We start from the raw sequence: 27,245 nt of genomic DNA, 5'->3' as shown, positions 1-27,245 counted from the left end.
GCACATACTCATCCTGCACGTTTTGACCACGGAAGCCAAACGTCCACGAAAGAGGGTTGTCGACAACAAGCATGACATACGAAGACCGCAGTGCGCTGTAGACACGGGTGAAGAGGCTGACGCCTGTGGACGGAGCCCAGGTTGGCACTTGAGACATGGTGCGTTATCGTCTTGGCGATGAGAAAAAGCAAGTAGAAGGAGTGGCAGAGTGTGGAGAGCTGAGACTACTGGTTGTTATAGGTAAAGTGCAGCTCGCCACCGCCTATATATGCCAGTGCAATAGCCTTCAAGCTTGAAGCTTGACGTCACGGCTCTCGCCTCGAATCGACACATCGGGCAAGGCGCATTGAAGGCGGGAATAGTGCATGCAAATGCGCTTCACATAGAGCCCACAAGGCGAGACCATGCCCCATGGGTCGCGTGAGTGCTTCTCACAAGAGCCGTTCAGTATATCGGGCTTCTTTTCCTGGACTGACATCAAATTCACCAGGTTCATTCCTAATCCCTCTCACGCTTGTGCGGCGTTTGTCAATTCGCTTACTCCATCTCCTGGTAGGGAAGCAAAGCACGTTACGAGCCACGGAGCGTACATCGCACGTCTACTAGGTCCACAAGTAGGTCGACGCCACGATGCCAAAGACATCACAGCAGATGATCAAGCGTACAATTTACCGCCCATCTTTGACTCATACGTAGCTCAAAGCATATCGGAGACCACGCCCCGAGAGGGAGAAGTTGACCATTTGAGGATTAAGACTGCAGCGTCAAGTTTGCGACGTCTGATACGCGTTCATACTAGCCGTGGCGACCACTCAGCTTGCGGTCAGCGCATCACGAACCATTTACTGTTCACTGTTCTCCGGGCACGTACGGGAGGCAGGCCAATATCTAGTACGCCGTTCCATGTACTACGCATCTCCCAACTCGTTTGCTCTTGTGTAGTCTAGTTTTGGAGGCTGCTCGGCCGAAGATTTACTCAATCCATAAATCAGCCCTCAAGGCCTCATATCTGGACTGTCATGCACGACGATGAGCCGGGGCTGGCACCCACAAGCGAGGGAGATGAAAAGGAAATCGCATTATAGAGAGATTCGGCGATGAAACAAGAGCCAGAGCACAACACTAGCAGCCGCGCTCCCCCCGAGCGCTTTCGCGCGGTCCTCGCCCCGCGTCCACCCATGCTGCTGCCATCTCCGTCTACCTCCTCGTGCTCGTGTATCTAGTTCCGAACTCAGATGCATTGAGAGTAGTACGCTGTCACGAGCGCGCGCGTCAGTTATCTGTAGGGAGACAAGGGGCACAAGGAAAGAAGGACGCACCGTTCTGGGCGGTGCAGGTGAAGGGCGCCTGGCACGCGGTGGCGCCGGTGAAGCCGATACCACCGCACTGGCCGAACTGGGCGACGGTGCCGGCCTGCGAGGGCGCAGACGAGACGGGCGCGGGGGCGGCGGTCGTCTTGGGGGCAGAGGGCGCGGTGGTCTGCAGCGATGTGTCAGTCATCCTGTACATGGAGGAACGGAGGCATCGTGGCTTACCGGGGCAGGGGCGGGAGAGCCAGTGCCGCTGCCGTAGAGCGGGGGTCCGGGGATGACGTAGGTCGTCTGGGCCTCAGCGGCCTGGGTGTAGAGGTTGACGGTCACTATCCACGGGGGAGCACCTCATCAGCACATATATCTACTCGCGCGGGGAAAGTATGGAGAGACTCACGGCCGGGGTCGGAGTTGCTGTACGCGCCGGGGAAGGTGACGAGCTCGTCCGCGGTGGGCGCGCGCGAGCCGCCGCCGGTGATCTGGATCTGCGCGCACTCGGGGTAGAACTGCGCGGGGAGGGAGTGCAGCGCGATCGTCTCGAAGCGGATGAGGTAGTTGCCGGACGGCACCGTCGACGGGATCGTCGTCGTCCACGACGAGTTCTGGTCGATCATCTTGCCCGAGCCCCAGTAGCCGTCCGCGATCGTGCCCGAGATCAGGCCGGACTCGTCGATCTTGAACCACTTGAGCGTGTTCGAGTTCACGCCGTTGCAGGTCGTGCCGGGGCATTGCGCGAGGTACGTGAGCTGCAGTGGCGGTGCCGTGAGTGAGTGTTTGGTTGGGTGATGTTATGGGAAGGGCGTACCATGGGGCCGTAGGGGTGGGGCCAGACCTGGTTCCAGTAGGCGGTGATGGCAGAGCCGGCCGCGACGTTGGCAGTCAGCTGGAGAGCTCCAGGGGTGCCGTCGTCGTTGCAAGCGAGCTGAGCGTCAGTCGCATCGGTGATGGGGTTGCTGCAAACGATACATCCTCAGTCGTTTGGTACATGCACCATGTCAAGGTCGAATACACACTAGCTAGACCAGGGGCGCTGAATGGTGGTCTGGCCGACGGGGGTGTCGTAAGGCTATCGTCGAACTCAATTAGCACGGACCCCAATGGAGTCGTATCAAATTGAGAGGAGACTCACAGCCCAGCCCTGGTACCAGTTGCCCGCGTTCGAGTACGAGAGGACACCGCCGTGGGCGAGGACCTTCGGGAGCGCAACCGAGGCGAGGGCGGTGAGAGCGGCGAATGCGAACATCTTTGGGTGAGCTGTAGCTGTGGTTGAGCTAGGTGGCTTGCAGAACCCCAAGGCTCGCTTGTGCGTCCTTATATACGCCCCCGAGGGCCGCAGAAGCATGCGCTCGCTTGCCGAGGCGTCCTGGTGATAGTCACGGTGTCGTGCCGTAGGGCCTCCGCTGCCGATCGCGAGGCGATGGGTAGCGTGTGCTGGTCGACGGCGCGAAGGCGCACATCCGAGTGGTCTCCGTGGGCAGGAAGGGCGTGCTCGGCCGGAGATTCAGCGGGATGCGGGGTCATGCTCGCGCGCGGGGTTGAACTGAGAAGGTCCGGGGCTAGGAACAGGCCTTGAATGAGAGGCGAGTGGAGTGCGTATGACGCGGGGCTGGCAGAGATGCGCGGCGTTGGCAAGAGGCGCGGGCAGTAGGAAGGGCGGAGGGTGATGCGCGTCGGGATATCCTCGCGGGGTATATCCGACGTTTGTGAACTCGCGCGACCGCACACCTCACGTGCGGGGATGGGACTTGCGTGAGTGCGTTCTGCCCTAATAGTGAGTAAGCGTGGTTGTACGGCAGAGAAGACGGATGTACAAGCCTCGGCGAGTAGTGGGGCTAGAGTTCTCAGCTCACATGTACGAAGGGCCGGCGTTCGCAGAGCTGAATACATCGTACCAGCGAGGGCCGTGGGTATTTTTAGCCTCCCTGACGCAGGGGGCTGTATCCCGGATGTTATATCGGACATGTAGTCGGGAGGAAGTCGGTATGTTTCGTGATGTGTGTCTTGAACTGGGTAGCGACGTCGAGAGTACACCTGCGGCAGTCAAGATGTTGCAATGATGGAATGGTTTACGATTATTTGCACGATAGGTTCAGGCCCTCTGTAGCTAAGCTTGAAGTGGCGCCTACAACAGATCGACCAGTCGTTACTTGTTTCGTCACTAATCGCAGCGTCGGAAGTCTTGACTCCAGTAGCCCGCGACGACATTCCGAGAGGACCCAAAATTTGCTCGCTTTAACCGAGGATGACAAACGACACACGGCGGCATGTACCTGTCTTGTGAACGTCAAGGAGCAACGTGTCCTGCCGAACGCCCGGTCGGGAGGATGGCGGAAAGAACGATAGCATTGGCTGACCTTCGACTCAATGTGAGAGGTTGCCCATTAGCCACTCAGCGAGCGGCACAGGCACGATGAATGCGCCCATCGTATCGCGAAGGCTGCCCAATCACTCTCAGCTAGTTGTGGGCCAATGAGCTCATAATGAAGACGGACTCGCCTCGTCAAACGATGCGCCACTCGCGCAATCCGCAATGTAGGGCGCCGTGAGAAATTCTGACGGATTATTAACTCACAGTTACAAACTGGAGGCCCGGCGGAGGCTTTCTAACAAGGATTTGAAACAGTTACTAACAGGTGGGTTATAAACTGGTTATAAATCATTTCTAACAATATAGAACAGGTTTATAACAGTACAAAACCTCGCCGGGCCTCTCGGACCCGGCGAACGTTCTCCACAACCATCGCTGTGAACCGGATCCGAGTCGAATCCAGAGGGCCGAGCACGTCTGAGTCGTGTTGTGAGTGCACTTATCGCAGGCTGGCGCTCCCGCAGGCAGATCTGCACACATCCGGTCGGTATCGCAGCCTCCATCGCAGGAATATGAGGTTGTGGCCGCTGCAGTGGTCGATAGCACTCGTCGGGTTTACTATTTGGTTAAAGTGCCCAGTCCTGGTGTCTGGGTGTGTTTCCCAAGCAGTCCCTCACATGCTCCGCCCTCACGATTATTCACGATTATTCACCGTCCATTCTGGGCCCATGTCTACCTCACAGTTACTAACCGGTTTATAACAGGTGTGAACAATTATTAGTTATAAAATACCCCATTACTCACGGCGCCCTACCGCAATGGGGTGTAGCTCGCGTGGCTCGCTGGTACTACTAGTTGTAGGGCGCCGTGTTCACCCACCATCTTTTATGAACCCTCCAAAACTTGTGAAGTAGACATGGGTCCAGAATAGGTGGTGCATGATGGTGGATATTCGAGGACTCAACCCACCTCAATCCGAGGACGACTGGCTCTGGAGAGTGCGCCACGTAGTAGATGATTCTGCACATTCGAATAAGACCGACTAAGAACGGACAGGCACTTCTGGTTCATGCCGAGACAAGCTCACGTGTCCGAGCCCACCACATCCTCCGATCAGGCGGTTCTATAGCGGCAGTTGTGTCCTCGAGAATGGAAGGGAGGACCGCACCGAATCGCCGAACGTGTTAGATCGAAGCAGGCAGGGTGATGAGGGCACAAACATCGCGTTGGGTAAAGCACTGTGTCAAGCGACGTGATACTGGAAAGGCCCACAGAACTCTGGTCAGAGCTCTGCGTTGATGAGATGCGAGAGCCGGCAGACGAATCGTGGTGCGTGGACAGAGATCAGAGACAACAACGAATGCGCCCTGATTTTGGGTATGATACTGACTCTATCAGATGCAGACACATATTGTGCAGTCTTGTTAGCATAGCCGAGATTGTTAGATTGTAGTGCGATGAAGGAGAGACGCACCGGGCATCTGAGCGAGGCTTGCCAGCACACCACCGGATGAAAACGGCCGGGGAGTGTCAGAAAAGGCAGGTCAGTCGAGTACGGCGTTGTGGCGCCCCGTGTTGCGGGACTTCTGCTTGCCGAGGTCATCCGACGGAAGGAAGACGCGAAGAGTTCTTCACGGCTCCAGCGCGGACTCGACGGCCGCTAGCAGCGTCCGCACCTTCCATCAGCAGCGGCGACGTTCGCCCTCCCCGCCCTGCCTGCTTCCCCGAGCAATCATCAGCGAGCCTAAATTATATCGTGCATGAAGGTTCGTAGCAGGATGACGGCCATCGACTGATATGACCACCGCTGGGACTTCTTGCACGTAAAAGGCGGGTGTCGAGTGGGCGGATCCGGTCATCTGACAATCAGCGGGGGCAACTGTTTGCGCGCGCACTGCCTTGGCAGGGTGTACAGGTCCCGGGAGGTGTATTCTGCGCTGCACTGCAGATAGCAGGGGGCCCTGGACGAGCAGCTCGAGCGACCTCGGCAGGGCGTTGGGGTCTGGAGTAGGAGGCAAGCGAGATTGTGTGGAGATTAGAGTGTGCTTAGCCGACGCCCGTTAATTGAACTCGGGCGCCTGCTAACCGCAATTGGCAGGTCGCACCACCAGCCACGGGCGTCTGCGCGGGGCAGAGACCAGGGCCGAGGCCGTAGACGCCGGCTAAGCTTTTTGACCGACTTGTCCTCTTCCGCGTCCCACCACGTCCCTTCCTTCCCTCTCTCTCCCTCTCTTCACCCTCCCTCCCAGCGACAACCCCAGCAATGCAAGATCCCTCGTCGCACACCTCGCATACAAGCAATCTCTCTCCTTCTCGTCACAAGCGCAGCGTTCGTACTCTGCTAGTTCGGATACGTTCCAAACTGTAAGCGTCCATTGTCTCCGAACTATCTCCTCCGCATTCTTTCCTTCTCGTCCCCTTGCGACTGGTGTACCTTTACTTCACCTACTGGGTGCTGCGGCCCAAGATGCGGTGTCTTTTCTCGACCAGAAGACCTATGTGGACCGGAGCGGTCGATGAGCTGTCCGTGTGAACCTATGTCCTTGGCGTCGCAACCCGCGCTCCTTCCCAGCTCCAAAGTGCCCCACTGGAAGTAGGACGGACGGGCAAGCGGAGGCGTGTCATTCTCTTTCCCGCAATCTTTTTCTGTATGTCTTTGAATATCTTGTACTGACCGCTCTCTTCAGGCGCCGATCCAAGGTTGAGGAGTCCGAACCCGCTCACCTCCGGTTACCCTTCATTCCTCCCGAAATATGGGGCATCATCATCCAGCACGCCTGCGTATTCAACCATGATCCCCTGGACACCTCGCACGAGCTTTCTTTCTTGGAATCGCCCTCCACACAACTCGCCACATACCGTGCGAGCATGGCCACCAAGAAGAGTCTTTCGCTTGTCTCCCACCAATGGAACGCGCTCGCACGCACGTTTCTCTACGAGTTTGTCTGGATAAGTCGGGCGGCTCAAGCGAAGTCCCTGGCGCGCACCCTCCTTATGGAGTACGTCGAAACCCTCCCTTCCAGCGGCAAGTTCATTCGAAGGCTCCATATCGAGACACCAGCGCTCGAGCGTTGTGCGCCTGCTGACTTGCGCACCATCCTGGACTATTCCCCCCACCTCTACATCTACTCCGACCACCATAGCGTGCAGCGAAGCATATACGAGGACGCACCCGATCCTCGGTGTAGCCCAGAGGAGATCCTGAAGCTTGTGGCGCACCCCAAGATCCGAAGACTGAGCTGGACCAGTTACGACGATGTGCCGTTCGAGCTGCGGATGGCCCCTCTTGGCAGCAACCTCGCCACCCGACTCGAGTACCTCGAGCTGTCCTCCCGCTCCTCCAGCATTCCCAACCTGAGCACCATCCTTTCAGGCCCGCCTGCCTCCGCGGGCAAGGACTTCCAACATCTCCAGATGGACGTTCACCTTCCCGCCCTTCGCGCGCTCAAGGTTTCCCTCGACAACAATACGTTTGCCGTCCTTGCCTCCTGGGATATGCCCAACCTGACAAACCTGTCCGTGATGTCATCCGACTTCAGCTATACCGGCGAAGGGTTTTCGCTCTTCTTCCAGGCACACGGCGCGAAGCTTACTCAGCTCGAACTTGGACACTCTTCGTCCGCACTCGAGGAGTACTACCTTACCACGCCTTCACACCTCCTCGTCCTCCAGCAACAGAACCAGAACCAGCAACATCCACCGATCCCGCTCGCAGAGTGGTGTCCCAACCTACGCGAGTTCATCTGCTCCGCCGACGCGGAGTGGCACTGGCAGAGCCCGGACTGGATTGCGCCGCATATCCTCCTCCCCTCGCACCCTCGGGTGGAACTTATCGGGATCCGCGATATCAACCGCCGCCTTCTCGAGGATCCGATGACGCCGATGGACGCGCGCGACCCCTACGCGTACGCGGCTGACATGGACGACAAGCTCTTCGACGCCCTCATGTGCGACGATGCGGACACGCCTTGCTTCCCTCTCTTCGAGCAGATATCGTCATTGATGCGCAGCGACGCATTCCCCGCGTTGCGCTTCGTGCGCGATCTCAGTGCGGAGAGCCATCGGTTACGCACGGTGCGGCCGCACCCGCGCGTGCTCCAGTTTTGGCGCAAGGCCGTCTCCCGCTGTGCCGAGCGCGGCGTGTGGTTCGAGGACTGCACGGGCGTGAACATCACCCAGCGCGGGCTTCGCCGCGCAACACTCACGGGCGACAGCGACGTCTGCGCATAACCCTCGCGCTAGGACGTCGTCCGATCTATGCTCCCCGCCGATGTTCTAGGTTTTTGGTTACATATGGACACCCCCAGTCTCGGTTTACGACTATGCCTACGACATCTCATGACAAGCCCCTTATGCATCTCCCTTCCTCTCACTCCTGCGTACGGTGCCGCGCCGCGAGCGTCCGTTGCGCGCATACCACATCCCGCCGCTACTCCCACTTATCGCATAGCACAACCCCCATCTATCTATCCACTCGCATTCCCCGCCTCGCATCATCTCGCATCGTGCCCGCACCCCTCATCCATCTTCATCCCACCATCTGCTTGCCCCCTTCATCAGAGCGGCGAAGCGCACACAGATTGTACACACAACATATATACATACACATGCACACACATACCCTCGCATCCGCACACGGACATCTTTCCTTGAGTACCCCTTTCTCCCTTCTTCCCCTTCCTGCGTTCCCATTTCCTGGATCTCCTTCACTCATTCTCCTCAGTCCCCCTTTACCCCCGTTAGCATCTCTTGGGTTGTTGACCACCGGTCGTGGCCCCCCTCCTTTGGTCCCTTTTCATCTCATCGTCGTCGTCGAATCGTCGTTGCGCTACCGCTGTGCTGTCCGAAGTTGTACGCTATTATCGTCAAACCCAAAGCAGAAGCCTTCAACCTGAGTTTGCGTGAAGGAATGCCGGCGAACATGATTACCTTTTAAGCTACTTGCCGTGTGGTCATACGACGAATGTCAGCGTGCTGTACACACATCACACATTTGTCAGTACAGTTGACAACGACAATAGCCTTGGCTTGATACTCAGTGAAGCAGTCCACTGAACATGCGCTTATGCCATAAGCATGATGTCGTGAACGGTCGAGTAAGAACAGAATGGATTCGACGGAGGCTGACTACATAGCACAGTACGATATGAGAACAACATGCGATTTACAAGTACCGGTTATACCTGGGTCTAGAAGTAGAGTAAGCAAAGAACGGAGCCCACGAAACAATGTCCAGTCGAATACCCGCGCGCAACACGCAGGAACAGGAAGACGGCTACGCAGAGGCGTTGCCGCGGTTCTGGCGCACGCGCACGTAGTGGTCGATGAGGCCCATCATGTTGCCGAGGCCCTTCTCCTCGGGCAGCCACTCGCCGTTGTTCACGCACAGGATCTTCATGCGCTCGTGGTAGTTGAGGTCCGGGAGCAGCTTCGGCGTGATCAGGAAGTACTGCCCGCTCTCGGGGCGGCAGGTGACCTCGACGAGCGAGTTGTGCACCGCGCGCTCCGCGCGCTGGTCCATGCCCTGGTTGATCTCGTCCACGAGCGAGAACGGCGCGCGCGCCTCCTCGGTCAGGCTCATGAGGTACAGGATCGTCGTCAGGGAGCGTTCCTGTGGGCGCGTATCAGTATGTGCCGCGGGCTACAGAGTGGGAGGAGGGGGAAGGCTTACACCACCGGACTGCCGCTCGCCCGTCAAGAGCTGCAGCTTCTCGTGGTCGCGGAACTTGACCATGATGTCGATCGCCCACTTGTCGTAATCCTCATCCTCGCGGATGCGGATCTCGCCTGCACAGCCGATGCCTGCAGTGTGCGTTGCATGATGTCAGCCCAAACACGCAGAGGAAACGAGGACCTGACGTACGGTCGAAGGCACGCGAGAACTTCTCGCCAATGCTGTCGACGAGCTTCTGCAGCTCCGGCTGCCAGTTTTCCTGTTTATCGAGATAAGCATGCGGATCCGAACTTTTGAGCATGAGGACAAACCCTGGCAGTGCCGATGCTCTGCTCGATGCGCAGTATACGCTTCTCCCGCTCCTCGATGGTCTCGGTGAGGGTCTCGATCTGCACTCCATGTGATTAATGCATCGCGCACGCTACTTCTACTGCTGGCACTTACCTCAGCCTTGCGCTTGTTGTACAGCTCGACAACGTTGCCATTAGTGTTCATGTTCATGTCGAGCTCCTCGCGGCACTGTTGAAGATCGGCCTCCCAGGCCTCCGCAGTCTTGGTCTCGATCTCCCCTGCCTGAACATAACGATGTCAGGATCATAGAGGTCAGCGCACCGGCGCGAAACTCACACTCTCCATAGCCTGGAACCGCTCCTGGACGTCGGCGTCCATCTCGGCGAACTTGGTCCTGCTGGCCTCGAGCTTGCGCTTCGACTCGTCCTTGGCGGCCTTAAACTGCGCATGAACTGCAATTACTCCCCTAATCAGCCGGCATGTTTAGAAAGCAATACAAGACATGAAGCGTACTGTTCCGAGCGTGGGCATCCGCCTCTGCGAGCTGGTCCTTCTGCTCCTTGCACAGAAGCTCGAGCGCGGCCTTGTTCGCGGCCACCTGGAGGTACTCGAGACCGGCCCGGGTAGCCTGCTCTTGCTCCTGAATAGCGGCGCGCATGAGGCCCTGCGTTACCGCAACATCAGAGTGAGTGCGCAGATACACGGATAGGAAAACATAAAAGCGTACAACGTAGTCCCTGACGATCCCGACACGCCTCGATGCGAGCGTGAGCAGTCGCTGCTTGAGGTTGTTGCGTTCAACATCAGCCGGCTTAGCGTGCAGAAGTTCATCTAGTTTCTTCTGCTCTCTCTCTACACGCGCAATGTCAATACACCGTGCCCTCGCTTCACGGCTAAAGAGTCACTCGCCAAGCTTGATCTGGACCGCCCGCAGTGTCTTCTGCGCGTCCAGAACATTATTCTTGCGCGTGTTGAGACTATCCTATATCCCGCAGTATGCAGGGGTCAGGAGGAACCAACCTTCGCAGCTATGTCAATACTCACATGCGCCTCTTTGTACGCCTTGTGAGCTGCCTGGATCTCCTTGTCCACATTGGACAACTCGCGCTCCTCTACTTCCACCAGCCTCAAGTGCTCTTGAGCCTCCGCAAGCTGGCGTTGCAGGTTGCGCTTGATCTGCGGGTCAACTACGGGACGCGTGTAAGCAAAACCCTTTTAACAGGGTACAAGGCGAGAGGCATACCAGTGGCAGCGGTAAAATGCCTGGCGGGCAACACCCCGCGTGTCGCCGTCTGCGGGAGGCGCTTGCCGTACTTGGACCGGGAGACGGTGTACATGACGTTTTGGACGATGTAATTCGCACCTCCCGAACGTGCAGCCATGTCCGATGCGTGATTTATATTGACGTTCGATCCGAGCGCGATCGCCTACGAAAACGCACTTCAGCAGGTTTATCAAGGCAAGAGCTGATGACATGGGAAGGCTTACGGAGCGATGCAACTTGACATCAGACTGCAGGAACCACTTGAGACCCTCGGGGCAGTCGACGAAGTCCAGAGCATAACCGTCGAACCCAAGTGCGTGAAGCTGCTCGCGGGACGCCGGTGGTGGGGCAAGCCTGGACTCGTCCTTTGCTTTGTACCAGGTGTTGATACGCGCTTTGCGACCGATCGCCTCTGGCGTGTCGACGCAGAGTCTGTTCAAGAGTCGATAATCCTCCTCGCACTGAGCTACAAACGTCTACGATAGACAAGGTGAGCTATGCCACACAACAGAAATGCCGCTAACTCTCACCTTGAGCTGCGAACCACCGAAACACGCCTCGACTGCATCAGCGTATGCCCTGTTCGGGACCGTCATGCACAATACGGCAGGCTCGAAGATTTCCATCCGGAACTTGTCCTTGTTGTTGCGCAGCCACTCAACGACCTCACCGCCATCACGGTCTTGAGTCTTCAGTTGCTGTAGCTTCTGGTGCGACTGGCTGTCGAGCTGATGCAAGCTGAATGCGATATGTTCATCAGCAAATTCACTCGTTAGCCGGATACAGTTCGTCCTACCTCCGGTTGATCTGCTCGATGTCACGCCTGCACCGGCTACTCTTGTTGACGTTTTCGCGTTGTTGCTCCTGCAAATCCGACAGCCGCTGACGCGTTGAGTGGTTGTTCTGAGAAAGCTCCCTCTGCAAGCACCGCTAATTAGTACTGTCACATATCGGTTTGAGGTAAAGCGAACCAGCTGCCTGTTCAAGTCGTCGAGGTCCTCAATAGGGGGAGGGTTCGCGAGCGTCGCCTCGCAGTCCGCTATCAACTTTTCCTGTTTCTTGATGTTGACGACACGGTTCTTCTCCCTCTGCTTCAGACCATCGAGCTGATTCTTGAGGTTCTCGGCCTCATGTTCCTGAAACAGACAACATCAACAACTATACTGAGGCGGAAAGACGTTGTCGCCGTGCTCACCAGACACTCGTTCTCCTCCCATTTCGTGGACATCTGCTTGAACTTCTTCTTGGTGGCTTGCTTCAGGGCTTCGCGTTGCCTCTCGCGCTCTTTCAGCTCCACTTCGAGGGCCCTGAGAAAGCGACGCAGTCTCAGGATGATGCTCATATCAGTACGCAGACGCCACGGGTACGCACTTGTCCATGTCGAGATAGGGCTTGTTTCGCGCCTCGAGCTTCCTGAGATTCCTCAACGCCTCGCGTTGCTGGGGCTTCATGATGCGGTACTTCTCGCGAGCTTCGTAGTACTCCTTGATGGGCACAATGAACTCCAAGAGCTCGATCTAGATACGGTGTTAGCATTGCGCATAGTGACGCTCGAGAACTATATGCACCTGCTGCTCAAGAGCACGGCGTTCTTCGTATCGGCGAACGTCACGCTCCAAGTTGGCGTTGCGATCCTCCATGGTCTTCAGCTGATCTTTGTCGGCGTCCACAAGCTAACGACGCGTGTTATTCTCAAGCAAAATGTCGGCCGAGCGTGAGGCTTACCTCTTGCTCCCGCCTCAGCTCCTTTCCCGAGGTAATGAGCGTGTCGTGCCAAGCCGTCAGATGCTCGTTTCCTGCGGCGAGCTGTGTCTGTTTGAGAAGCTCTTGGGGGGACATGCGCGCAAACTCTGCCACCCGGTCCTGAGGCAGGAAAGTACTGCGTGACCATGTGAGCCGTGGGCAACTTACCCCAGTACGGAATGCGGACTGACCAGAGGTTGCCGACTTGAACGTTCAGCTCCGCCATACGCGCGCTGACCTCCCTGCCAGAGGCGGATTTGCCATTCAAAGTAAAAGGCGCACTCTTCGAACCTCTCTGGAGGTTACGGCGAATGACGAGGTTACCCTTCCCCTTCATGCCTTTGAGTTCTATCTCGATATATCCTTCCGTCTTTTCGTTCTTGACGTATGAGCTCAGATCAGGCGCGCGTGCCAGAAGCTACCGATATGATTCAGCTGAACGTTAATGTGTGGCACAAACGCACAAGGCACTCACGGCGGGCGAGAAGTTTAGGCCAAGACAGATGGCGCAGGCGATAGAGCTCTTTCCCGTCCCGTTGGGTCCGAATATCATGTTGAGGTGAGGGCCTGGGCGAAACTCTACCCAGTCGTAGGTGAGGAAGTTCTCTAGCTGAATGCGGACGATAGAGCCAGGAATGAAGCTAAAGGCATAGCGCGAACTTCAGCAGATATTATGCTTCGTACACGATAATCATTGCTCACCCGTCGACATCCCGCGGAAGTGTCTGCCTGCGCTTTTCGACCTTCGGGACGCTGCCAGTTGCAAGCGAGTCGCCCTCGGTGTTCACTCTGGCGCGCTTCCTGCGTGACGGGTCCCCGCCTTGGTCTTGGTCCTCCTCATCATCTTCGCCAGAGACTTCTGCATGTTCGTCTTTGTCTTCCTCACCCTGCGCATCCTCCTCTGCCTCCGCGTCGCGCTCATCGTTGGCGTCTATGTGTTCCCTCATAGCTGCGCGCTTGCCGCGAGCCACCCGCTCGTTTGTGGTCTTGTTGTTGTTGGTGACGCCGTTGACGCCGTTGTTTTCTTTCAGAGAGTCCTGTGAATCGTGCGAAGGCCCCCTGCGCATCGTCTGGTGGGGAGGAGAACAGACACGAATGGAGCGCAAGGTATGATGATGGCGCTCAGCAGGATGCGACGGGTCTCTGACTCTCTCGACGCGTCGCGCGTAGCTTCAGGGCAAGCATTTTCGCAATATTGCGCCCACGTGACTTTGCGCCGCGCGCCCTCGATCGACACTTCCGCCACATTATTGCCTTGACTTCCCCCCACGTTTCACGACTTCGACGGACTATATACACGATCTGCATCGGCCCTACCCCGACATAAATCAGGTGGAGTTTTACTGAAAATGAAAATTAGTGAGTACGTTTTCGAGGATGGTCAAGCTCAATCTTGACACCAGCACCATCCAGCCTTTGTTACCGGAAACGCAGGCAAACTGCGAGAAGTGCGACAAATTCTTGGTGCAGCGAACATCGACGTCGTGTCTAAGGAACTTGACAGTAAGCTTTACCTTACGGTGCTCATACTTATTTCGTCTATTACTAACCGACACATATCATCAGTCCCCGAAATCCAAGGTACGACCGCGGAGATCGCCATCGCCAAGTGTCGCCGTGCTGCTGAGCTACTGGACGGCCCCTGCATCACCGAGGACACCGCACTCTGCTTCGAAGCAATGAACGGCCTCCCTGGACCGTACATCAAATTCTTTCTCAAAGAGCTCGGCCATGACGGTACGTTACACGGCGGCCAAATTGCCACCGATACTTATATCGAGATACGACTTCGAAGGCCTCAACAACATGCTTGTCGGCTTCCCTACGAAAGCCGCCTATGCCCTCTGTACCTTCGCATACAGTGCGGGACCTAAATGGGAGCCGATCCTATTCGAAGGTCGCACCGATGGCCAGATCGTTCCCGCAAGAGGCGAAGGCAACTTTGGCTGGGACGCCTGCTTCGAGCCAAAGGGCTTCGAACAAACGTGCGTTCACGGTCCCATGGATGAGACATCGCCCGCTGACAGAAATTATAGATATGCTGAGATGCCGGCCGAATTGAAGAACCAGATCTCTCATCGCGGCCGTGCGCTGGAGATTTTGGTAAAATACTTGCGGACCCTTGAGTAGCAACCTCGTGTAGGCAGGATAGGTTGAGTTGGTGGCGATGGTGCGGGATCCATTGGAATGTCCGAGGTAGGCTCGTGAACCAGCCTCACGTTCGGAGGCGGAAGACAATCGTTCCGAAGTCTGAGGCGCTTGTAGCACATACGCCGCGTCATGTATTGCTTACTTTTACGGTTTCGAATGTATCAAACAGTATAGATGTTTAGTGCTACCACCGCATGAGCTCGGACAGTGCTCCGACGCGCACTAAGTTGACATGCATCATCGTGGCGGCATCACTGCGAATAGGCCGAATCTGGTCAGCCGCAGCCGGGAGGCCACCAAGCATTGGCTGCGTCTGACTCATCCGATCCTCTTCCCTTTTCTGCACCCGTCCTCCACTATCCGTCCCTAGAATGATGAGCCGTACTCAAGCCTGGTCTTCCCGCCTTGCGCTCATTTTCTATTCAGGCAGAAGGACACCCGAAAGCACACTGCCCGAGACTGCACTGCCGGAGTCGTCGATGCTGCACCGACATCCGCAGGGCTGGCAACGGGCCGCGGAATTCGCCCCTGTGCTGCGCTGTAGTCTTCGGCGCGGACACGTCACCCACAGGGAAAAGCCGTCTCGATCGAGACCACTGGCTCGGTCTGAATATGAATGCCGCGAAACGCGCATGCGTTATTCCGAGCGGGCGTCGTGCGGCTTGGTCAGAACCGCAATGGTAAGCGCATCCCGGGCGGAGCGGGCTCGGCAAACGGATGTCGAGGGCCCCTACTTTAATGCCGGAGCCTCATCCGTGCTGCCATGTCCGCCTTCTCGTCTGTGTTCTGGGTTTTCTCGTCCGACGCTGCGAGTGATAAAGTCAGCGCACTGCAGCCCGCAGTCACTCACCAATCCACCTCCAGCTCTTAACAACTGCGCCTCGCTCACCGCACCCCTACTCGTCGCCCATCAGCCCTACTCGGTCTCTCGACCCCACGATCCTAGCAGCTCTACCACGCACGACGACTCTACATCGCTATGGCTCGCGTGCAGATGAGCGCCATCCTCCCCGACTTTGCCGGATTCACCCTCTCGCAAGGGTGCTTCCACCTCCGGCTACTCCAGCGACTCGGTAACGGCGCGTATGGCGTCGTCTACCTCGCCCAAGACCTCGCGCCCCGCCCCCATGGCGCGGAGTATTACGCCGTGAAGTGCGTCCTCAAGCACGAACGCGGCTCCGCACTCGCCCGCCAGCAGCAGCGCGAGATCGCCCACCACCGCGCAATGTCGGAGCACCCGAACGTTGTCACGCTGCATGCTGTCGTCGAGGAGGAATTTTACACCTTCCTTGTGCTCGACCTGTGCGACGGCGGCGACCTGTTCAACGCCATCATGGACCGTCGGACGTTCGCGAACAACACCGAGGCCGTCCGGCGCATGTTCCTCCAGGTCATTGACGCCGTTGAGGCCTGCCACGCCTCGGGCATCTACCACCGCGACCTGAAGCCAGAGAACATTCTCTGCGACAAAGACGATAAGAACGTGTACTTGGCGGACTTCGGTCTGTCCACCAGGACACGCTTCAGCGCGAACTTCGGTTGCGGCAGCTCCTTCTACATGAGCCCAGGTTAGTCCGCAGCACCCCTGTCCCGCACCGCAGAACACGTACTGACCAACACCGCCCCCACAGAATGCCTGGGCATCTTCCACAAGAAGCGGCCGTACGCCACGGCCCCTTCGGACGTCTGGGCACTTGGCACCATCCTCTGCAACGTCGTCACGGGCCGCAACCCGTGGCACGTCGCCTCGCCCAAGACCGACGCGGGCTTCCGCCTCTTCCTGCGCGAGGGTGCGCCGTGGCTGCAGAAGTCGCTCGACATCTCCGTCGCGGCGAGCGAGCTCTTCGCGCGCATCTTCACCGTCGACCCCGCGCTGCGCATCACCATCCCCGAGCTGCGCAAGGCCGTTCTCGCGATCGACTCCTTCTTTCCCGGGGGCGCGCCCTCTTCAAGCACGCTCCAGGTCATCGAAGAGGAGACCGCCGCTGAGGTCGCCGAGCTCCAGTCTCCCCGCATTCCGGAGGAGGCGGACATCACGGAGCAGGTCCGGCCTGAGGCTCCGCTCGGCCACCGGAACGAGAGCTGGGAGCTGCGCCCGCTCGCGCTCTGTGCGACGATCTCGACCGACTTCATGACGATGCCCACCGAGAAGATCGCGGCGGCGGCGACTGCGACGTGTGTCGGGACGGAGAGCACGTTCGTCAACGGCGGCGCTGAGTCATACGAGGCGTTCGCATCCACCGACAGCCTCGACGATGTGTGGTCCATCTCTGGTCCCCCTCCAGTCGCTGCTTCGCCCGAGCAGTCCTTCGGCACCGACAGCGGGAGCGAAAGCGATGTACCCATTACCCCGGACACGTTCGCCGCCAACCCCGACGTTGCAGTGCCCGATCTCGCGCTCGACGGGCCCGTCCCCTCAGAGTGCGACATCACAATGGCCTGTACACGTCTGACGGAGCTCAAAATGGAGAAGAAGAGCACAAATCCGGTCGTGAGATTGTTCACTGGCGTCAGGATGAGAATGAGGGCTTAGACAGTGGACAGTACCGACCTGGGTGCTGGACACTGTCGGTCCATGGACTTGTAACGATACCCACTACTGTACAACGCCATTATATTGTGTACGAATACCTGTAGCAAATAGAACAACAAACCATTCAAACAACTCATACATGCCGTCCGAGTTTTTTCTGTGTTGTTCCCAGCTGCATCGGTAGAAAGTGAAGTGCTTGATTGTGCTCCTCCCACGACGGTCTGGAGCGAAGATGACATCTGAGACGTAAAACGCACATAGATTCAAGCACTATCGAAGACACCACGCGGAGATACGCTGGCAAACAGAAGAACATCAGCACAACGCGTGAACATGGCTCAATCGTACCGGCCGCGCCTCCTCGGCGGACTCCTCGAGCGCGAAACACCTCGTCTTCCCCATCCCTCTCGGCGTGACGGTTCATCTCTCCGAGGAGGCGGCACCCGCCTGTCGTCTCTGTCCCTGCCACCACCGAAGTCGCCTCCGCCACGGCCGCCCCGCGCCCCGCGAGGTACCGCAGCTTCAGGACCTGAGTTCCCTCTCCAGTGCCCACCTCCGCCGCCGCGTCCAAGACCAGCACCCGGGCCCGGCGCTGCGGACAAGTTGCCACCCCACCCACCGTCGCCGCGTACACCTCCACCAGCACCTTTCCAGCCGTTTGGCGCACCTGCCGCAGGCCCCGCGTTGACTGCGCTACCCTTGATGGCCAGCTCACCGCCGGGCCCAGTGGGGACCGTTACACCCTTCGGGAGGTGCACTGCGACAGACAAATAGTCGCCAGGAACAAAGCGGAGCTCGTCCAAGGTGCGGTCTTGCTCCGCGTTTTGGCTCGATTCCGCCTCGGTGTCTTCCAAGAGGCGCGGCGCAGTTTGGTTGAGCGCACCTGGCTCGCCGAGGATGTCGCGGGAGTACACGGTGCCGAGCTCCTTTTGGGAGAAGCGGCCACGTGCCGCAGCGTCTGCAAAAACGGCACGGAAGGAGTAGCGTGCCAGAGGATGGCGGTATTCGGGGGTATTGGGGGCGGACGAGCGGAGCGAGGTCAAGACTTCTCGGAGAGTCGCGTCTTTCCTGAAAGCAAAGCCGTGTTAGCCATGATAAACGCGTAAGATATAGCGTACATACCAAGTATATATCTCCTGCTCGTCTGCGATAGGGATTGGGCCCTCCTCGAACTGCTGCAAGCGGTGGAACGTCCCAATTTTGATGAATGTGCGTATGAGAAACGGAGCGGTCTATAGGTATCGGTCAGATACCCGACTTAAGGTGTATCATGTTATATACGCACCTTTTCCCTGTCAATGATGGGCTTTCCGGCGGGTGTTGTGTCCTCCATTTTGTGGGTGAGGCTGCGAGGGATGCGGGGAGGATGAACGAGTGTGAGGCGTCAGAACGGGCGCTCAGCAACCTCAGTGTACTGTTACGTAAGGTGTAGGGGTGCTGTCGGCGTCTCTCTGGTTGGTTTCATCCTCTTCACCGTACCACCGCCGCCATTCCCCCTCCAGATTCTTCGTGTCGGTGCTGGAGAGTTGACTAGCTTGTTTATACCTCTCTAGCGGCGCTAAGCTATGAGACAATAGTCTCGCTGCATATACTCTAGACCTTCTATTGAATGTTCTCACTGGGATCTTGTTTCCGCTTCGCTGCATCGCGCCATGGCTCATTCCACCCCGTTGTCTCCGACTTCCATCAACAAGCGTAAACGCCTTGCGGACAGCGAAGATGTCAGTGACAAGAAGGTGGCGAAGGCGCAGAGGCCGTGCAATAAACCTGAGCTACGCGTCATGACGGACATCCGGACCATGCCGTACCAGTCTCCGTCTCTCGACCAGCTTCTCTCAGCAGGAGAATCGGACGCGGACTCGTTATTTGACGAGCTCCCGCCTCAGCCCTCTACCCCGGACATCGACGGTCTTCATTCGGTCCTCGCGCCGAGCCTCGCGGACGAGCTGCTACCGGAATTCGAGGACGCTCCTACGACTCGTCCGGCCAGACGCACGGCGCCATCCATCCCGGGACTGTACTTTGATCCTTCCATCCTTCTTCCCGAGGCGCTTGCGGATGATCTCATGTGGACATGCATCCGCGCCTTTTTTGGAGAGGGGACTTCCAATCAAGTCATGCTCTTCGAACGCGCGCCCAGCCTGGAGACTCCGAACGCCCCGAGGTTGACATCCGGACTACCGCCATGCCTTACGGACTTGATTTCTCTTCTTGATGACCTTCTGCGGCCCGCCGTACCTCCAGAAACCCATGACCTTCTGTTCTCCCCGTCGCCCGCGTCTCACACCGGGCCACCGCGCGCACGACAGGCTATCATCAATTTATACTGGCCTGGCGAGGGCATCACCCCTCACATCGATCTCCTTGACCGGTACGGGGACGGCATCATGGGGGTCAGCCTCGGCTCGGGCTGTGCCATGCAGTTTGCGAAGGCGTCGTCCGACTTGATCGCTCCTGACGGGGGGAGCGGCGACTGCGCGCTGTACCTCCCGAAAGGGAGCGTTCTCGTCATGACGGAGGACGCGCGGTATCACTGGACGCACGGGATCGAGAAGTCTTTCGAGGACCTCGTGGAGGAGTTCCCAGGCAGTCCTCGTGGGTCCATTCTGGAGCGGGACGTCAGGCTCAGCATAACCTTCCGTTGGCTGCTTCCAGGAGCCGATGTTGTCGGCCCTACCAGCGTTGGAGGGACGTGATGTAGATGACGCGCGGTGGACCGATTATCTGGGGCATTTTGTGTGTACTGTATGTCTATGTGGACTGTGGAGTTAGGACCCATGATTAGTGAAATAGTGTTTATTCAAACACGACCGACTGCGATGTCCAAGACGAGCCGGCGAGTTGAAGGTAAAATTAACAAAGTCTCGTATAGTAGTTTCCTGATACTCTTAGTCGCGATGCCCACATTCACACTTCGTCGTTGCAGCTACGCTGGTGGCCCGCAGGTGGCACAGTACTCGAGGAAGATCTTAGATAGGGGAACAGGGAATTCATCGACTGTACATCGAGTGCTTGTGAGTGATCCTTCCAGCGCCTCGCATCTTGCGAAGCTGACCTCATCCTCCGAGGATTGCAACAACCTTTTCAAACTCACAAGAGGGTTTATGCCCATTCAGTCTCAATCTGGCGGACTTCCTGTGGTGAAACTCCCTCTGCACCGGAGCTACGGAGAGCCGAGCGTGCATGCAGGTATGTATAGGTGAACCATCATAGAAATATCCTGCTGCCAGTGCTCCCAGATAGGCGAGGCGAATCCTCTATGTCAGTGACACACGGGATCCACCAATGCGTCGCACGCCAACCCTCGCGCGTAGCCTTTGCAATAACTCCGAGCCGACGTCAGGGACGTCAACTTGATTCGCTTCAACGCGCTCACCCCGCCCGATGCTCGAGCTACGTTTCATGGCCGACAGGTGGGCACAACATGACATCACTGTGTGGGCGACGTTGGCCTGTCTGTACACGTCCGGGGCGGGTTGACTCCGATTCTCTCATGACGCACCATGTCGGTAGCCCGCACTCAGTATATAACTCTCTACGCAGCTTTATATCTTTCTACAACTTCGGCCGCCAACTCCGCAGCCTAGTACTACGTCAGCCGACGTCTCATTGGCTTCAGAAGGCCCGCTCCGCATGCCTCAGCAGTATATCCACATTCCCGACCTGATGGCCACCTGGCCATGGCCTGAACGGATCCACCCTCTGCATGAAGAAGTCGACGCCGAGTCGAGCGCGTGGCTCAAGTCGTTCGCCCCCTTCACGCCCCAGTCGCAGCACGCATTCGACAAGTGTGATCCTGGGCTGCTCTGCGCCCATGTATATCCCGACATATCGCGAGGTCCGTCGTTTTCAACCATGATGCCATATATATGGACATTTACTGAAAACTTTCTGTTGATTATGCAGAAGCCCTGCGTACGAGCATGGACCTCATCAACATATTGTTCGTGGTCGACGAATATACGGACGTTGAGCCTGCGCCCGCCGTGAGAGAGATAGCCGACATGCTCATCGACGCAGTGTACAACCCGCAAAAGCCTGGTCAGGCAGGGGAGCTTGTTTTAGGGAAGATCATGAGAGAGTACGCAGTTCGAATATCCTTTCGCCACCTTCCTGACTTCGTATCGACAGATGGTCACAGCGCTGTCTCCCGGCTGCCACCCCGGAAGCAGTCTCGCATTTTCGCAAGTCGTTCACGAATTACCTCGAGGCCGTTGTCTCGGAAGCCGAAGGACGATGCACCGGCACCATTCGCTCGATCGACAGCTACATGAAAATCCGCCGCGAAAATAATGGCGTTCGCCCCTCCCTCTTTCCATGCGAGCTGCATTTGAGCATCCCGGACGAGGTGTTCTACCACCCGCATGTTGTAGATCTGCAGACATGTGTCGTCGACATGATTATCACGGTTAACGTAAGGCATCCTTTAGAACCTCAACTTGTGAATGTTGGATAATCAGATTTGACATTATGATAGGATATCATGTCGTACAATAGAGAACAGGCCACCCACATCGACGACTGTAACCTGCTCACGGTCGTCATGCGGGAGCTAGGCACAAACTTCGATGGTGCCATGGCCTGGATCGTCGATTACCACCACGACGTCGCTACGCGATTCATCGAGGGACTCGAAAACATCCCCTCCTTTGGGCCCGAAGCCGACGCTCGACTCCAGGAGTACCTGCAGGGCATAGCCAACTGGCCGGGTGGTGTAGACAGCTGGAGCTTCGAGTCCGCGAGGTACTTTGGGGAGCGGGGCGCAGAGTACCGGAGGTCGCGCCGGGTGCCTGTTCTGCAAAAGAGTAAGCGGTACCCGCAATGCCGTCGCGAAAAGGTCCATGTCCACCTTATAGAGCACCTTGCCCAGCCGACCTCATGATCAGCGTAGGTAACAACGGGACCGAACGTTGGCTATGGATTGGTATCTTGCTGCGAAATGCTCAATATCATCTTCTTGATGTGACATGCTCGGTATTTGAAGGCACTTCAGATGGTCGGAGGTCTGCACGCATGCGTGATAACTTCAGTAGTCGCGGCTGGACGACTCTTAAAGCCCGAGCCGGTGCTTCAAAGCTTCACATATGGCTTCACCGACCGCGCCTAACTCACGCTGTACTGGCTTAGCCTCGGTGAGAAATCGCCTAACATGGCCCGGGATACACAACATCACACAACATCGTCTTCTGCCAGTCATCTCCTCTAGGCACCTAGCAGGCCTCTCCGAAGGAAACGCAAGAACCCATCGTGAGTGGTGCGACTCCCCTGGCTCGTTCAATTGGGGGGCCTTGTCATCCGCCGCCCTGCGTGAGGTAGATACCACCAGTGTTCTCGAGCGCCGGCTCATCCTCCTGCCTCGCTTATACGCAGGATTCCGCGCTACGCCGCCATGCACACCGGTGCACCACATCCGTGCGAAGCCCCTGCGATAACTCCGAGCCGATACCGGGACTGTCAAGACTCACGGTGGATTGCTTGGAATGCCGTTGAGTACTGGCGCTGATGCTCCTCCGCGCTCGTGCTCACATTGGCACTGGCCCTACTCATTGCGGTGTAGTGACAAGGATCCACAACGATCAGAGTCGGGCTACTGATGCGCAACCTGTCACCATGTCGGCGACATTGGCCCCGAGGTCCTCGACCACTGGCAGCACTGGCTAACGCCAAATCGCCCGCAGCGTCTCCTCTCGAAGTTGCAACATGTCAGCGGCTGGTCCTGGACGCTGGCCCGTAGACATGTCGCCAATGCTGCCGCCCAAAATTTCAGTATAAAATCTGCTGCAACCTCAAGGATATCGACAGCTTGGGCCTCCTCCTCTGCAGCCTACTACCCAAACGACCATCCAACTCTCCAAAGGATTTCATCCTCCCATGGCCCAGAAATATCTTCACATTCCGGATATTATGGCGACCTGGCCGTGGCCCCGACGCATCCACCCCCTATACGAGGAAGTCGCCGCCGAGTCGAGCGCATGGCTCAAGTCGTTCGCACCGTTCACGCCCGAGTCGCAGCACGCATTCGACAAGTGCAACTTCGGGCTCCTTGCCGCCCTTGCATACCCCGATGCATCGCGAGGTTCGTGCCGTCGAACGCGCCGTCGTATTGAAAGTATGCTGAAGACGCGGTTCTTGCGCAGAAACCTTGCGCACCAGCATAGACCTCATGGACCTGTTCTTCGTGATTGACGAGTATACGGACCATGAGCTGGCGCCAGCCGTGAAGGAGATGGTCGGCATGCTCCTCGACGCGGTGCACAACCCACAGAAGCCCCGTCCGGCGGGTGAGCCTATTCTGAGTGAGATGATGAGAGAGTAAGCGGCTCAATGCAAAATCTCACCGCACGATCTTGCTGACTTCGCATCGGCAGGTGGTCAGAGCGCTGTCTCCCGACCGCCACCCCGGAGGCAGCCTCCCATTTCCTCAAATCGTTCACGGACTATCTCGAGGCGGTTGTCGCGCAGGCCGAAGACCGATGCAGCGGCGCTGCCCGCTCGATCGACAGCTTCATAAAGATCCGCCGCGAGAACAACGGCGGCCGCCCATCCCTCTTCCCGAGCGAGCTGCACTTGAGCATCCCGGACGAAGTCTTCTACCACCCATACGTCGTCGAGATGCAGGCGTGCATCATCGACATGATCACCACAATCAATGTAAGGCGTCCTTGCTAGCCTTTGAGTACCGGATCTGACATCGTTCCAGGACATCCTGTCGTACAACAGAGAACAGGCTACTCATACCGACGACTACAACCTGGTCACGGTCGTCATGCGGGAGCTTGGCATGGACCTCGACAGTGCCATTGAGTGGGTCGTAGATTTCCATCACGGCATCGCAGCTCGGTTCATCGAGGGACTTGAGCACCTTCCCTCCTTTGGGCCCGGGGTCGACGCGCAGCTCCAGGAATACCTGCAGAACATAGCCAACTGGCCGCGCTGCGTGGACAGCTGGAGCTTCGAGGCGGGGAGGTACTTTGGGGAGCGAGGTGTAGAGTACCAGAGGACGCGCCAGGTGCCTCTTCTACCAAAGAGTAAGCGAGACGTGCTATACCATCGCGAAGAGGTCCAGGTCCACCTCATAGAGTACCTTGCCCAGCCGACCCCAGCATAGATGACCATGAATCCAGTTAGCTATAGAATAGAAACTTACTAGAATATAGAATGATGATCTTCTCCGCTTGATGTAACTTGCTCGGCAGTATAAAAAGCGCCTCGTTGAACGCATCATGTCATGAAAGCGAGAGAAAGCAATTGCGGCTAGAAGTTGTCTAACACGAACACAAGGGACTGCATGGTACATCACATCGTCTTCCGCCGGTCGTTCATTGGGTTATCATATCGGGCGACTCGCAACCTGACAAACCAAAAGTGACTTATGAGCGAATCCGTAACAATCGGATTATTTGTTGAGCGGGCTCGTACCTCTACCAGGCGCCTCCACGAAGAGCAAGGACCAAGTGTAGTACAGCACCCGCCGAGATGTTAAACTCCTTGACGAGCTTGTCGTCCGCCCTGCGAAGTAAAAAACATCAGTCGTGTGCAGGAGCCCAGCTGTAGGAACGAAGAGGATACACACATCTGTCTACCAGCGTAGATCAACCGCTGCTGCGGTGGTGGTACACCCGATTGCTCTTCCACCTTCTCCTTGATACGGGATACCTATAGATACGTTGACAACCAAGAGAAAGCGATATAGATGGTGGTTGAGTGGGTGTGCATGGGAGTGGAGTGTGAGTGTACGCACAGGATCCTCGGGGTCGATATCGAGCTCGATCTGCGTATATCACATTGTCAGATAGCCATTTGGGATGCTTCGTAGTTTGCGTGTGTTGTCCACGCGGTATGATCTGCGCACCTCCTTGCCAGTAAGGGTCTATGAAGGCAGCGCATATTTGTGAGTGGCATGCTCGATATATGCATGTATCGCTGGGCTAAAGACGCACCTTGACCTTGATCAGCATCTTGAGTAAAGATCGAAAGAGACAGGCACGTAGTTTGAGTGGCGAGCGACGGAGAGCGGACGAGGCGGGGTGGTGGTAGATTAGCAAGACGCGATGCCTGCAGCTGTGGCGTCGCTCCGAGAACAGAGCGTGTAGGCGCCCATATAACCGAGACGCGTCGCCCGATCTGGCCACCGCCGCCGCCCGCCACCCAGTCGCGCGCGTACACACCTGTACACGCTCACCGTTGTACCACCTTCACGCTACTGCACTCATGCCAAGCTTCGTCGTTCTAGCGGACAGTATGCCTGCACGCCTATGCTGCACCGAGGAACTCATTGACGTGCTTGATTCCGACACGGAGTAAGTAATGCATCCTCTAGCGACTAGTACTCTCATGCTTAAGTACCCATCGGCTCGCTGTTCCCTAGACTCCAGAAGCGCATCAAGCAGGACATCATAGACCATGATCGTAAAGCCGCCCAGCTACGGTCTGAATACAACACTCTCCTGCCGATCGCCAGGATACCCCCCGAAATTATCCTGGAGGTCTTTCTCTTCCAAGCAGCCATGCTCCATGAAGAAGCCACCTCACAACCGCCCGGAGAAGACCTCGCCTGCCAGTGCTACAGCCCTTACTACAAATGGATGAACGTCTCCCAGGTCTGTGGCCGTTGGCGCCAAATCGCGCTGGACTGCACCTCGCTCTGGACCTGGCTCGCTTTGGACCTACGCGCAAGCTGGTTTTTTCCCAAGATGGTCATTGAACGCTCACGAAGCTTCCCATTGGACATCATGATCGATATCACCGACCCGTATACCCATTGCTCTCCGTGTGTAGATTCTCTGGATGCCCACATCGGGAGGGAGAGTCGCGTCCTGGGCCTGCTAGCGGAGCTGGTCCCTCGCATCCGAGAGCTCGTCGTTTTCATAGAAAAGGAGGAGCCCGAAGAAACGTGGGAGAGTTTTTCCAAGCCCGCAGACCTTCTCGAGGACCTGCGGCTCGAGGCGTACGGCAGCCTCCGATTTTCGAGGGAATCCATCCTTACGGCAAGTACAGTCCTGCCGACTGCGTTGTTCGCCGCCAGAACCCCTCGCCTACGCTCTCTCGCAGTTGTCGGGTTCAACTTTGGGTTGAAAAACTCCCTCTTGCATCCTGGACTACGCCACCTGGAGGTCACTTCGTGCCTGTGTGGAACACCCCTCGAGCGGTCCAATCTAGGGAACTTCCTGCTCGCGTTGCGTGGACTGCCCTATCTGGAGACCCTCAAGGTGGACTGGTCTATGAAGGCTGACGAAGAAGACTCCTTTGACCCTGTCGAAATGCATCGACTTAGGCTGTTGCACATTTCCGCCGACCCCATCCCCTCTAAATTCTTCCTCAGCCATCTCCGCCTCCTGCACAATGCGGCAGTGCAGTACAAGTCTTCATACACTTGCTCAACGCACCAAGATCTAGAAGCGCTCGGACAGCTCTCCGTGTCCTTACTCAACGGTTTCAGCCCTCGCGCAATTTGGTACGGGCCGGTCTCGCCTCGCCTGGAAGGCAAGTTGCCATCAGAGTCGAACGCCTCTTGTCGCATATGGGTTGCAGACAAACGCACCTCGGTCGCGGGTACCCACTTAGAGTCACCATGGACCGTTCTGCCGCCTCCCCAACCTCGGTTGATCGTAGACAGTCACCTCCCCGTGAAAGACGACTCTATAGTGTCCAGCGTCTTGCGCGCACTCGATCTTACCGCTGTGCATACCATCTGCCTGGAGGACTTCGCGGTCGGGAACAAGTGGGCGCGCGTGCTCAGGAAAGCGAACGGTGTGACAAGCCTGCGGGTGCTGGGGGGTGCTGCCTTCGGAGTGCCGGCTGCGCTAGCCCGCGGGGTTCCGGAGAATATCGCCTCGTGGGGCAAGGTTGGACTGGCCGCAAACGAGTGGCATTCGGGGGACTTCGCAGACGATGCTGACGCAGCGGACTCGGAAGAAACAGAGGAGCATGCATCCGCCTCCGAAGAGGAAGGCGAGGACGTAGCCACAGCC

General features: G+C 57.3%; 11 protein-coding genes across 11 annotated transcripts; 7 read left to right on the top strand and 4 right to left on the bottom strand.

The window, feature by feature from the left end:
• Positions 1 to 1,064: 1,064 nt before the first annotated feature.
• Positions 1,065 to 2,575, bottom strand: TRAVEDRAFT_143379 (cellulose-growth-specific protein). Its single transcript, XM_008037266.1, has 7 exons — positions 2,440 to 2,575; positions 2,324 to 2,376; positions 2,116 to 2,263; positions 1,708 to 2,056; positions 1,536 to 1,639; positions 1,320 to 1,479; positions 1,065 to 1,254 (listed from the first exon to the last, which is right to left on the bottom strand). Exons 1-7 carry the CDS (start codon positions 2,551 to 2,553, stop codon positions 1,232 to 1,234), a joined length of 951 nt encoding a protein of 316 aa, XP_008035457.1. The 5' UTR covers positions 2,554 to 2,575; the 3' UTR covers positions 1,065 to 1,231.
• A 3,279-nt stretch (positions 2,576 to 5,854) lies between these two features.
• TRAVEDRAFT_69853 (uncharacterized protein) lies at positions 5,855 to 8,265 on the top strand. The gene is made up of 2 exons (XM_008037265.1): positions 5,855 to 5,982; positions 6,306 to 8,265. The coding sequence occupies exons 1-2, from the start codon at positions 5,882 to 5,884 to the stop codon at positions 7,846 to 7,848; spliced, it is 1,644 nt and encodes a 547-aa protein (XP_008035456.1). The 5' UTR covers positions 5,855 to 5,881; the 3' UTR covers positions 7,849 to 8,265.
• A 449-nt stretch (positions 8,266 to 8,714) lies between these two features.
• TRAVEDRAFT_143374 (P-loop containing nucleoside triphosphate hydrolase protein) lies at positions 8,715 to 13,564 on the bottom strand. The gene is made up of 22 exons (XM_008037264.1): positions 13,293 to 13,564; positions 13,066 to 13,231; positions 12,782 to 13,008; positions 12,573 to 12,726; positions 12,416 to 12,520; positions 12,219 to 12,364; positions 12,043 to 12,154; positions 11,819 to 11,983; positions 11,644 to 11,765; positions 11,378 to 11,585; positions 11,072 to 11,323; positions 10,827 to 11,010; positions 10,628 to 10,770; positions 10,493 to 10,565; positions 10,311 to 10,435; positions 10,097 to 10,247; positions 9,920 to 10,035; positions 9,737 to 9,865; positions 9,604 to 9,681; positions 9,482 to 9,551; positions 9,290 to 9,420; positions 8,715 to 9,229 (listed from the first exon to the last, which is right to left on the bottom strand). Exons 1-22 carry the CDS (start codon positions 13,535 to 13,537, stop codon positions 8,894 to 8,896), a joined length of 3,438 nt encoding a protein of 1,145 aa, XP_008035455.1. The 5' UTR covers positions 13,538 to 13,564; the 3' UTR covers positions 8,715 to 8,893.
• A 375-nt stretch (positions 13,565 to 13,939) lies between these two features.
• On the top strand, positions 13,940 to 14,908 carry TRAVEDRAFT_69851 (Maf/Ham1; the record flags this gene model as incomplete). The annotated part of the gene is made up of 5 exons (XM_008037263.1): positions 13,940 to 13,949; positions 14,004 to 14,093; positions 14,157 to 14,327; positions 14,386 to 14,575; positions 14,627 to 14,908. 5 exons carry the CDS (start codon positions 13,940 to 13,942, stop codon positions 14,718 to 14,720), a joined length of 555 nt encoding a protein of 184 aa, XP_008035454.1. The 3' UTR covers positions 14,721 to 14,908.
• A 752-nt stretch (positions 14,909 to 15,660) lies between these two features.
• On the top strand, positions 15,661 to 17,402 carry TRAVEDRAFT_27101 (Pkinase-domain-containing protein). Its single transcript, XM_008036610.1, has 2 exons — positions 15,661 to 16,309; positions 16,373 to 17,402. The coding sequence occupies exons 1-2, from the start codon at positions 15,721 to 15,723 to the stop codon at positions 17,272 to 17,274; spliced, it is 1,491 nt and encodes a 496-aa protein (XP_008034801.1). The 5' UTR covers positions 15,661 to 15,720; the 3' UTR covers positions 17,275 to 17,402.
• Positions 17,403 to 17,520: 118 nt separating this feature from the next.
• TRAVEDRAFT_143364 (uncharacterized protein) lies at positions 17,521 to 18,653 on the bottom strand. The gene is made up of 3 exons (XM_008037262.1): positions 18,560 to 18,653; positions 18,397 to 18,506; positions 17,521 to 18,342 (listed from the first exon to the last, which is right to left on the bottom strand). Exons 1-3 carry the CDS (start codon positions 18,605 to 18,607, stop codon positions 17,613 to 17,615), a joined length of 888 nt encoding a protein of 295 aa, XP_008035453.1. The 5' UTR covers positions 18,608 to 18,653; the 3' UTR covers positions 17,521 to 17,612.
• Positions 18,654 to 19,259: 606 nt separating this feature from the next.
• On the top strand, positions 19,260 to 19,946 carry TRAVEDRAFT_101973 (uncharacterized protein; the record flags this gene model as incomplete). Its single annotated transcript, XM_008037261.1, has 2 exons — positions 19,260 to 19,667; positions 19,707 to 19,946. Coding segments are annotated over 2 exons (648 nt in total), but the record flags the coding sequence as incomplete, so codon positions are not given.
• Positions 19,947 to 20,907: 961 nt separating this feature from the next.
• On the top strand, positions 20,908 to 22,156 carry TRAVEDRAFT_35003 (terpenoid synthase; the record flags this gene model as incomplete). The annotated part of the gene is made up of 5 exons (XM_008036716.1): positions 20,908 to 21,112; positions 21,181 to 21,355; positions 21,406 to 21,688; positions 21,752 to 22,079; positions 22,131 to 22,156. The coding sequence occupies 5 exons, from the start codon at positions 20,908 to 20,910 to the stop codon at positions 22,154 to 22,156; spliced, it is 1,017 nt and encodes a 338-aa protein (XP_008034907.1).
• Positions 22,157 to 23,178: 1,022 nt separating this feature from the next.
• TRAVEDRAFT_118176 (terpenoid synthase) lies at positions 23,179 to 24,382 on the top strand (the record flags this gene model as incomplete). The annotated part of the gene is made up of 4 exons (XM_008037260.1): positions 23,179 to 23,300; positions 23,395 to 23,586; positions 23,643 to 23,925; positions 23,975 to 24,382. 4 exons carry the CDS (start codon positions 23,179 to 23,181, stop codon positions 24,380 to 24,382), a joined length of 1,005 nt encoding a protein of 334 aa, XP_008035451.1.
• Positions 24,383 to 24,474: 92 nt separating this feature from the next.
• TRAVEDRAFT_162771 (ubiquitin) lies at positions 24,475 to 25,306 on the bottom strand. Its single transcript, XM_008037259.1, has 6 exons — positions 25,215 to 25,306; positions 25,127 to 25,144; positions 25,016 to 25,045; positions 24,848 to 24,930; positions 24,694 to 24,783; positions 24,475 to 24,625 (listed from the first exon to the last, which is right to left on the bottom strand). The coding sequence occupies exons 1-5, from the start codon at positions 25,230 to 25,232 to the stop codon at positions 24,696 to 24,698; spliced, it is 237 nt and encodes a 78-aa protein (XP_008035450.1). The 5' UTR covers positions 25,233 to 25,306; the 3' UTR covers positions 24,475 to 24,625; positions 24,694 to 24,695.
• Positions 25,307 to 25,777: 471 nt separating this feature from the next.
• Positions 25,778 to 26,586, top strand: TRAVEDRAFT_27097 (uncharacterized protein; the record flags this gene model as incomplete). Its single annotated transcript, XM_008036609.1, has 1 exon — positions 25,778 to 26,586. A coding segment is annotated over exon 1 (392 nt), but the record flags the coding sequence as incomplete, so codon positions are not given.
• Between the last annotated feature and the right edge of the window lie 659 nt (positions 26,587 to 27,245).

The sequence above is a fragment of the Trametes versicolor genome (genome assembly GCF_000271585.1).
Source record: "Trametes versicolor FP-101664 SS1 unplaced genomic scaffold TRAVEscaffold_3, whole genome shotgun sequence".
In the NCBI taxonomy this organism is placed as follows: Eukaryota; Fungi; Basidiomycota; class Agaricomycetes; order Polyporales; family Polyporaceae; genus Trametes; species Trametes versicolor.
This window is presented reverse-complemented; position numbering and strand designations above follow the sequence as displayed.

Bases quoted from the DNA above. Each gene is read 5' to 3' on its own strand.
- TRAVEDRAFT_143379 (XM_008037266.1), bottom strand. From the start codon at position 2,553: ATGTTCGCATTCGCCGCTCTCACCGCCCTCGCCTCGGTTGCGCTCCCG. The intron at 2,377-2,439 runs GTGAGTCTCCTC...GTTCGACGATAG, and splicing joins ACTGGTACCAGGGCTGGGCT to CCTTACGACACCCCCGTCGG. The intron at 1,640-1,707 runs GTGAGTCTCTCC...CCCCGTGGATAG, and splicing joins CAGCAACTCCGACCCCGGCC to TGACCGTCAACCTCTACACC.
- TRAVEDRAFT_69853 (XM_008037265.1), top strand. From the start codon at position 5,882: ATGCAAGATCCCTCGTCGCACACCTCGCATACAAGCAATCTCTCTCCT. The intron at 5,983-6,305 runs GTAAGCGTCCAT...CGCTCTCTTCAG, and splicing joins GTTCGGATACGTTCCAAACT to GCGCCGATCCAAGGTTGAGG.
- TRAVEDRAFT_143374 (XM_008037264.1), bottom strand. From the start codon at position 13,537: ATGAGGGAACACATAGACGCCAACGATGAGCGCGACGCGGAGGCAGAG. The intron at 11,586-11,643 runs GTAGGACGAACT...TATCGCATTCAG, and splicing joins ATCGAGCAGATCAACCGGAG to CTTGCATCAGCTCGACAGCC. The intron at 11,011-11,071 runs GTAAGCCTTCCC...GCGTTTTCGTAG, and splicing joins ATGTCAAGTTGCATCGCTCC to GCGATCGCGCTCGGATCGAA.
- TRAVEDRAFT_27101 (XM_008036610.1), top strand. From the start codon at position 15,721: ATGGCTCGCGTGCAGATGAGCGCCATCCTCCCCGACTTTGCCGGATTC. The intron at 16,310-16,372 runs GTTAGTCCGCAG...CCGCCCCCACAG, and splicing joins CTCCTTCTACATGAGCCCAG to AATGCCTGGGCATCTTCCAC.
- TRAVEDRAFT_143364 (XM_008037262.1), bottom strand. From the start codon at position 18,607: ATGGAGGACACAACACCCGCCGGAAAGCCCATCATTGACAGGGAAAAG. The intron at 18,507-18,559 runs GTGCGTATATAA...CGATACCTATAG, and splicing joins CCATCATTGACAGGGAAAAG to ACCGCTCCGTTTCTCATACG. The intron at 18,343-18,396 runs GTATGTACGCTA...CTTTGCTTTCAG, and splicing joins GAGCAGGAGATATATACTTG to GAAAGACGCGACTCTCCGAG.
- TRAVEDRAFT_162771 (XM_008037259.1), bottom strand. The intron at 24,931-25,015 runs GTGCGTACACTC...ACGTATCTATAG, and splicing joins ATATCGACCCCGAGGATCCT to GTATCCCGTATCAAGGAGAA. The intron at 24,784-24,847 runs GTGTGTATCCTC...TTTACTTCGCAG, and splicing joins ATCTACGCTGGTAGACAGAT to GGCGGACGACAAGCTCGTCA.